The sequence below is a fragment of the Oncorhynchus masou genome, unplaced genomic scaffold (genome assembly GCF_036934945.1).
Source record: "Oncorhynchus masou masou isolate Uvic2021 unplaced genomic scaffold, UVic_Omas_1.1 unplaced_scaffold_11183, whole genome shotgun sequence".
In the NCBI taxonomy this organism is placed as follows: Eukaryota; Metazoa; Chordata; class Actinopteri; order Salmoniformes; family Salmonidae; genus Oncorhynchus; species Oncorhynchus masou.
Genome location: NW_027000916.1, coordinates 1 through 8,101, shown reverse-complemented (window position 1 = coordinate 8,101; position 8,101 = coordinate 1). Strand labels below are relative to the sequence as shown.

The following is an 8,101-nucleotide window of genomic DNA, read 5'->3' as shown; positions in this document are numbered from 1 at the left end:
TAACCCGGTCATGACCTGGTGTTGTGTGGGGTGATAACCCGGTCATGACCTGGTGTTGGTGTGGGGGTGATAACCTGGTCATGACCTGGTGTGTGTGTGGGGGTGATAACCCGGTCATGACCTGGTGTGTGTGTGGGGGTGATAACCTCGGTCATGACCTGGTGTTGTGTGGGGGTGATAACCCGGTCATGACCTGGTGTTGTGTGGGGGTGATAACCCGGTCATGACCTGTGTTGTGTGGGGGTGATAACCCGGTCATGACCTGGTGTTGTGTGTGGGGGTGATAACCTGGTCATGACCTGGTGTTGTGTGTGGGGGTGATAACCTGGTCATGACCTGGTGTTGTGTGTGGGGGTGATAACCCGGTCATGACCTGGTGTTGTGTGGGGGGTGATAACCCGGTCATGACCTGGTGTTGTGTGTGGGGGTGATAACCCGGTCATGACCTGCGTTGTTGTGTGGGGGTGATAACCTGGTCATGACCTGGTGTTGTGTGGGGGTGATAACCTGGTCATGACCTGGTGTTGTGTGTGGGGGTGATAACCCTGGTCATGACCTGCGTTGTTGTGTGGGGGTGATAACCTGGTCATGACTCTGGTGTTGTGTGTGGGGGCGATAACCCGGTCATGACCTGCGTTGTGTGTGGGGGTGATAACCTGGTCATGACCTGGTGTTGTGTGTGGGGGTGATAACCTGGTCATGACCTGGCGTTGTGTGTGGGGGTGATAACCCGGTCATGACCTGGTGTTGTGTGTGGGGGTGATAACCCGGTCATGACCTGGTGTTGTGTGTGGGGGTGATAACCTGGTCATGACCTGGTGTTGTGTGTGGGGTGATAACCTGGTCATGACCTGGTGTTGTGTGTGGGGGTGATAACCTGGTCATGACCTGGTGTTGTGTGTGGGGGTGATAACCTGGTCATGACCTGGTGTGTGTGTGGGGGTGATAACCTGGTCATGACCTGGTGTTGTGTGTGGGGGTGATAACCTGGTCATGACCTGGTGTTGTGTGTGGGGGTGATAACCTGGTCATGACCTGGTGTTGTGTGTGGGGGTGATAACCTGGTCATGACCTGGTGTGTGTGTGGGGGTGATAACCCGGTCATGACCTGGTGTTGTGTGGGGGTGATAACCTGGTCATGACCTGGTGTTGTGTGTGGGGGTGATAACCCGGTCATGACCTGGTGTTGTGTGTGGGGGTGATAACCCGGTCATGACCTGGTGTTGTGTGGGGGTGATAACCCGGTCATGACCTGGTGTTGTGTGGGGGTGATAACCCGGTCATGACCTGGTGTTGTGTGTGGGGGTGATAACCTGGTCATGACCTGGTGTTGTGTGTGGGGGTGATAACCTGGTCATGACCTGGTGTGTGTGTGGGGGTGATAACCTGGTCATGACCTGGTGTTGTGTGTGGGGGTGATGACCTGGTCATGACCTGGTGTTGTGTGTGGGGTGATAACCGTCATGACCTGTGTTGTGTGTGGGGTGATAACCCGGTCATGACCTGGTGTTGTGTGTGGGGGTGATAACCTGGTCATGACCTGGTGTTGTGTGTGGGGGTGATGACCCGGTCATGACCTGGTGTTGTGTGTGGGGGTGATAACCCGGTCATGACCTGGTGTTGTGTGGGGGTGATAACCTGGTCATGACCTGCGTTGTGTGTGGGGGTGATAACCCGGTCATGACCTGGTGTTGTGTGGGGGTGATAACCCGGTCATGACCTGGTGTTGTGTGTGGGGTGATAACCCGGTCATGACCTGGTGTGTGTGTGGGGGTGATGACCCGGTCATGACCTGTGTTGTGTGTGGGGTGATGACCGGTCATGACCTGCGTTGTGTGGGGGTGATAACCTGGTCATGACCTGGTGTTGTGTGTGGGGGTGATGACCTGGTCATGACCTGGTGTTGTGTGTGGGGGTGATGACCCGGTCATGACCTGGTGTGTGTGTGGGGGTGATGACCCGGTCATGACCTGGTGTTGTGTGTGTGGGGGTGATGACCTGGTCATGACCTGGTGTTGTGTGTGGGGTAATGACCCGGTCATGACCTGGTGTTGTGTGTGTGTGTGTGATAACCTGGTCATGACCTGGTGTGTGTGTGTGGGTGATGACCTGGTCATGACCTGGTGTTGTGTGTGGGTGATAACCCGGTCATGACCTGGTGTTGTGTGTGGTGATACCCGGTCATGACCTGGTGTTGTGTGTGGGGGTGATAACCTGGTCATGACCTGGTGTTGTGTGTGGGTAATAACCCGGCCATGACCTGGTGTTGTGTGTGGGTAATAACCCGTCATGACCTGGTGTTGTGTGTGGGATGACCGTCATGACCTGGTGTTGTGTGGGGGTAATAACCCGGTCATGACCTGGTGTTGTGTGGGGGTAATAACCCGGTCATGACCTGGTGTTGTGTGTGGGGGTAATAACCCGGTCGTGACCTGGTGTTGTGTGTGTGGTGGTAATAACCCGGTCATGACCTGGTGTTGTGTGTGGGGTAATAACCCGGTCATGACCTGTGTTGTGTGTGGGTAATAACCCGGTCATGACCTGGTGTTGTGTGTGTGGGTAATAACCTGGTCATGACCTGTGTTGTGTGTGTGTGTGGGTAATAACCCGGTCATGACCTGGTGTTGTGTGGGTGTAGGTGCTCATGCTGACCCTGCAGAATGACCCTCCCTGCTTGGAGACGGGCATCCAGGACAAGGAGATGGTGTTGTGTGGTGTAATAACCCGGTCATGACCTGGTGTTGTGTGGGTGTAGGTGCTCATGCTGACCCTGCAGAATGACCCTCCCTGCTTGGAGACGGGCATCCAGGACAAGGAGATGGTGTTGTGTGTGTGTAATAACCCGGTCATGACCTGGTGTTGTGTGGGTGTAGGTGCTCATGCTGACCCTGCAGAATGACCCTCCCTGCTTGGAGACGGGCATCCAGGACAAGGAGATGGTGTTGTGTGTGGGTTATAACCCGGTCGTGACCTGGTGTTGTGTGTGTGTGGGGGTAATAACCCGGTCGTGACCTGGTGTTGTGTGTGTGTAATAACCCGGTCATGACCTGGTGTTGTGTGGGTGTAGGTGCTCATGCTGACCCTGCAGAATGACCCTCCCTGCTTGGAGACGGGCATCCAGGACAAGGAGATGGTGAAGAAGTATGGCAAGTCCTTCAGGAAGATGATCTCACTCTGTCTACAGAAGGAGCCTGAGAAAAGGTGACTATCCCAAACACTCAACAATACAATGTATCCCATTTAGCAGACGCTTTTATCCAAAGTGCCTTACAGTAGTGATTGCATACATTTTAGTATATGGCCCCAGTGGGAATTGAACCTACTACCCCGGTCTAACCGAGTCACATCGGACCACTGACTATGTAACTGATCTGAGATGGGTATAGCGCAGGAGAATTTCTGGAGAGCTTCCCCTTAAGGCTTTTGCTTCAGCCCTAATCTAACAAATGTGCTTCTAGTAATCAGATGTTTTACAACCAGGTTGGCGTCCTAATTCCACTGTGACACAATTTCTCCAAGTTAGCATTGTCCTTTGTATGGCACACCAGAAAGCAGCTACTATTATTATTATTCACCTAGTCATCGTATTCTGGGTCTCAACTTTTCTTAATCCCATTTTATTTTGAGTGGATTCTCCTCCCTCCATGGTGCGTTTACGGTCCTGCAGAGTAGTAAAGAATTGTCTCACTCTGTCTTTCAGACCGACTGCTGCTGAGCTGCTAAAGCATAAATTCTTCACTAAAGCAAAGGTAAGACATACTGTATTATACATTGAGTGTACAAAACTTTAGGAACACATACCAAATATTGAGTTACACCCGATTTTGCCATTAGAACAGCCTCAATTCGTTCACTCCACACTAAGGTGTCTAAAGCGCTCCACAGGGATGCTGGCCCATCTCCAATGCTTCCCACAGTTGTGTCAAGTTGGCTGGATGTCCTTTGGGTGGTGGACCGTTCTTGATACATACGGGAAACTGTTCAGCGTGAAAAAACAGCAGCGTTGCAGTTCTGGAATCACTCAAACCGGTGTGCTTGGCACCTTCTAACAAACCCTGTTCAAAGGCACTTCAATATTTTTCTCTTGCCCATTCACCCTCTGAATGGCATATGTACACAATCCACTTCTCAGTTGTCTCAAGGCTTAACAATCATTCTTTAACATGTCCCCTCCCTTCTATTTACACTGATTGAAGACAATTCAACAAGTGACATCAGTAAGGGATCATAGCTTTCACCTGTATTCAACTGGTCAGTCTGTCATGGAAAGAGTGGCTGTTCCTAATGTTTTGTACACTGTGTATGTGCATCCGTAATATGTAGTACCTTTGACAAATATTATTTTTTATTTAACTTGGCAATTAACTTGGTAAGAACAGATTTTTTATTGACAATGACGGCCTACACCGGCCAAACCCGGATGACGCTGGGTCAGTTGTGCGCCGCCCTATGGGACTCCCAATCACGGCCGGTTGTGATACAGCCTAGATTCGAACCAGGGTGTCTGTAGTGACGCCTATAGCACTGAGATGCAGTGCCTTGGACTGTTGCAAAGAAAAATAGAACAATGTTGTCATGGGACTTAATCTTGTCTGTCTGTCTCGGTCATGCAGAATAATGAATACTTGGAAGAGAAGCTCCTTCAGAAAGGTCCATCGATAGGAGACAGATCCAAAAGGGTACGAGACAACAAAATTATAACCATTGGCATAGTCACACAGTGGAATTCTACATGACACACAGTCATACGTTCTACACAATGCAGTTCTATAAAAATGTTATTCAGCGTACATACAGTCTCCTGAACAGGCCCTAGTGCTTATTCCAGGTTAGTGTACATAGTGACATCAAACACAGAAGTCTACACATCATGCTTTGACATAATGACTTCTTTCCTGCTATGTATAGCAGCAGGCTCACAGTATGGCAGGGAAATGATGCATTTTGTGTCTATGGTTTTACGATATTTAAAGTTTGTGTACATGATTTCGAGGGACTGGTCCAAGGTATGTTTTTTTACTCCAAACCACACCACACCATGCTAAAGATAAAATAGTGTGCTTCGGTGTGTTTTACTCCACACCACACCATACAAAGATAGAATAGTGTGTTTAGGTGTGTGTTTTACTCCACCTGTCAATGCTAAAGATAGAATAGTGTGTTTAGGTGTGTGTTTTACTCCACTCCACACCATGCTAAAGATAGAATAGTGTGTTTAGGTGTGTGTTGTACTCAACACCACACCACGCTAAAGATAGAATAGTGTGTTTTACTCCACACCATGCTAAAGATAGAATAGTGTGTTTTACTCCACTCCACACCATGCTAAAGATAGAATAGTGTGTTTCTCACTCTGCACCATGCTAAAAGATAGAATAGTGTGTTTTACACTCCACTCCACACCATGCTAAAGATAGAATAGTGTGTTTTACACTCCACTCCACACCATGCTAAAGATAGAATAGTGTGTTTTACTCCACCATGCTAAAGAGAATAGTGTGTTTAGGTGTGTTGTACTCCACACCACACCATGCTAAAGATAGAATAGTGTGTTGTACTCCACCATGCTAAAGATAGAATAGTGTGTTTTACTCACCATGCTAAAGATAGAATAGTGTGTTTTACTCCACCATGCTAAAGATAGAATAGTGTGTTTTACTCCACCATGCTAAAGATAGAATAGTGTGTTTAGGTGCGCTGTGCCTGGTTCCAGTGGTCGTCTCCACAAGACAGAAGACGGAGTGGGAGTGAGTGATGATGAGCTGGATATGGAGAGTGAGGGAGGGCCAGGCAGCCGTGGCAGCTCTAAGGGTGAGACTAACCTAGTTACACTTAACCTAGACATCAGACCTACGTTCAAATACTATTGAAAATCTTTACAATACTTAGCTTTCGACGGTGTCTCAGACACAGATTAAGCCTTGTCCTGGACTAAAAGCATTCTCAATGGAGATGTTCATCGGAAGAGCTGTTTAGTTCAGGATTCCATTTAATCTATGTCTGGGAAACCATCCCTTATGGTTTGCTCTAGTCTGCCTGGAGTGGGTTTACACTCTTGCAACTATTCTATTGTTTTCATTGTACCAAGCAAGTTCAATCAAGCACAGATATTGATTATTTTAAATTCTATCTGAACCCCTGTCGTGGTTCAATGCCACCGGACTCCTCAATCAATCAACCTGTTATTCTGTGTGGAGGAAAACCTTCATTGCATGTTCTGTTGACGTCTGTTAATCTTTGTGTCGTGTCCCATTCTAGTCTCCCAGAGTGAAAGATGGATCCATCGAGGTAAGCACTGGTGTTGCTATAAATCAGAACACCTAAAAACATCTGTTCATTGCAGAAACAATAGGATGCAGTCGGCTTGAGTTTTGTATGACATTGTATTAGAAGAATCATTGCCAAAGACCTGATCTAACTCTTTAATCTGCTCTCTCCCAAAAGGAGAGTGTATGGACATGCAGATAATGTGATAACACTTCACTTAAGGCATACAGGTATACAATGCATTATGGTGCAGTCATAATGCATTGTAAGACTTGGCATTAGTATCTATAGCCACGTTCACACTGCTCTTAGCCCAGGGCTGACAGCCTCATGGCCTGTGAGAATACAGTGTAAAAAGTTTACATTTTAGTCATTCAGCAGACACTCTTATCCAGTGTGAATTATAGTTAGTGCCTTCATCTTAAAGGGATAATTTGGCATTTTGACAATTATCTTTATCTACTTCCCCATAGTTAGATGAACCAGTGGATACCAATTGTTATGCCTTTGCGTGCCTCGTTAACGCAGTGGCTTCATTAGCGTGGCGCAGTGACTGGAAGTCTATGAGCAACTGCTAGCATGCTAGTAGATACCATAGACTTCCAGTCATTGCGCTAATGCGTTTGTTACCGTTGGCTCGCATAACTACCTTAACTCCCCTTCATACTGGATGCAGAGTCAAATGGTATCCATGAGATAATCTGATTCTGAGGTAGTTGATAAAGGGCTTGATTGCCAAAATCCCAAGTATCCCTTGAAAGGTAGCTTTGGTAATATTACCACAAAGTTGACAACCAAAACCACATTCACATGAAAAGGTGGATTAATCTCTTCTGATACAGCATGAGTTTATCTCTTTATCTCTGGTCCACCTCAGATCTTCCCTCCAGAGGATGGTTCTCCCAGTCTGCTCCGTCCAGTAGGGGCAGGGCACGACAAGCCAGCTGAGGACATCCTTACCCAGGGGGACGCTGTGGCCCAGGACCCTGCCACCACCAAAGTCCCCATCAGCCTGGTGTTGAGGTTGAGGTACGAATCTAGTGGTGGGTGGCATTGTTTCCGTTAGGAAAATGTGGCACCAGACATTATACTGGCAGCATTTGAATTGACCGGACATTTAAGAAATTCACCAGACCAGATTGATTGCATTACCTGATTAGGGCGTCCACTCACCCAATGCTGTGGATTACTTTAAATCATACAGCCGGAAGGGCCCTCAATTTGGACCAAATAGAAGACTGTTGAGTTGCGACCGTCAATGAAAAGCAGAGAGACCCAGCCAAGAATATTGCAATTTTTTTTGCTGTAAAGAGACAATGAGAAGAATCCAATCTGTCTTTTAGTTATCAAAATTCTCAGCTTATTTGAGGGAAGAGTGGCCTGTCTTATTGGAGAGTGGCCTGTCTTATTGGAGAGTGGCCTGTCTTATTGGAGAGTGGCCTGTCTTATTGAAGAGTGGCCTGTCTTATTGGAGAGTGGCCTGTCTTATTGGAGAGTGGCCTGTCTTATTGGAGAGTGGCCTGTCTTATTGGAGAGTGGCCTGTCTTATTGGAGAGGTGGCCTGTCTTGTGATGGAGTGGCCTGTCTTATTGGAGAGTGGCCTGTCTTATGGAAGGGTGGCCTGTCTTATGGAAGGGTGGCCTGTCTTATGGAAGGGTGGCCTGTCTTATGGAAGGGTGGCCTGTCTTATGGAAGGGTGGCCTGTCTTATGGAAGGGTGGCCTGTCTTAGGAAGGGTGGCCTGTCTTATGGAAGGGTGGCCTGTCTTATGGAAGGGTGGCCTGTCTTATGGAAGGGTGGCCTGTCTTATGGAAGGTGGCCTGTTTTGGCACCAG

The 8,101-nt window shown here is 48.0% G+C and overlaps 1 protein-coding gene and 1 long non-coding RNA gene across 2 annotated transcripts; both read left to right on the top strand.

Annotated features, from left to right (window-relative positions):
• The first annotated feature begins 2,722 nt into the window (after window positions 1–2,722).
• On the top strand, window positions 2,723–4,736 carry LOC135529205 (serine/threonine-protein kinase OSR1-like). The gene is made up of 3 exons (XM_064958062.1): window positions 2,723–3,201; window positions 3,701–3,749; window positions 4,614–4,736. Exons 1-3 carry the CDS (start codon window positions 3,074–3,076, stop codon window positions 4,734–4,736), a joined length of 300 nt encoding a protein of 99 aa, XP_064814134.1. The 5' UTR covers window positions 2,723–3,073.
• Window positions 4,737–5,780: 1,044 nt separating this feature from the next.
• On the top strand, window positions 5,781–7,294 carry LOC135529204 (uncharacterized). The gene is made up of 3 exons (XR_010453669.1): window positions 5,781–5,811; window positions 6,259–6,288; window positions 7,145–7,294. It is a non-coding gene; the product is annotated as an uncharacterized LOC135529204 (long non-coding RNA).
• Window positions 7,295–8,101: the final 807 nt, after the last annotated feature.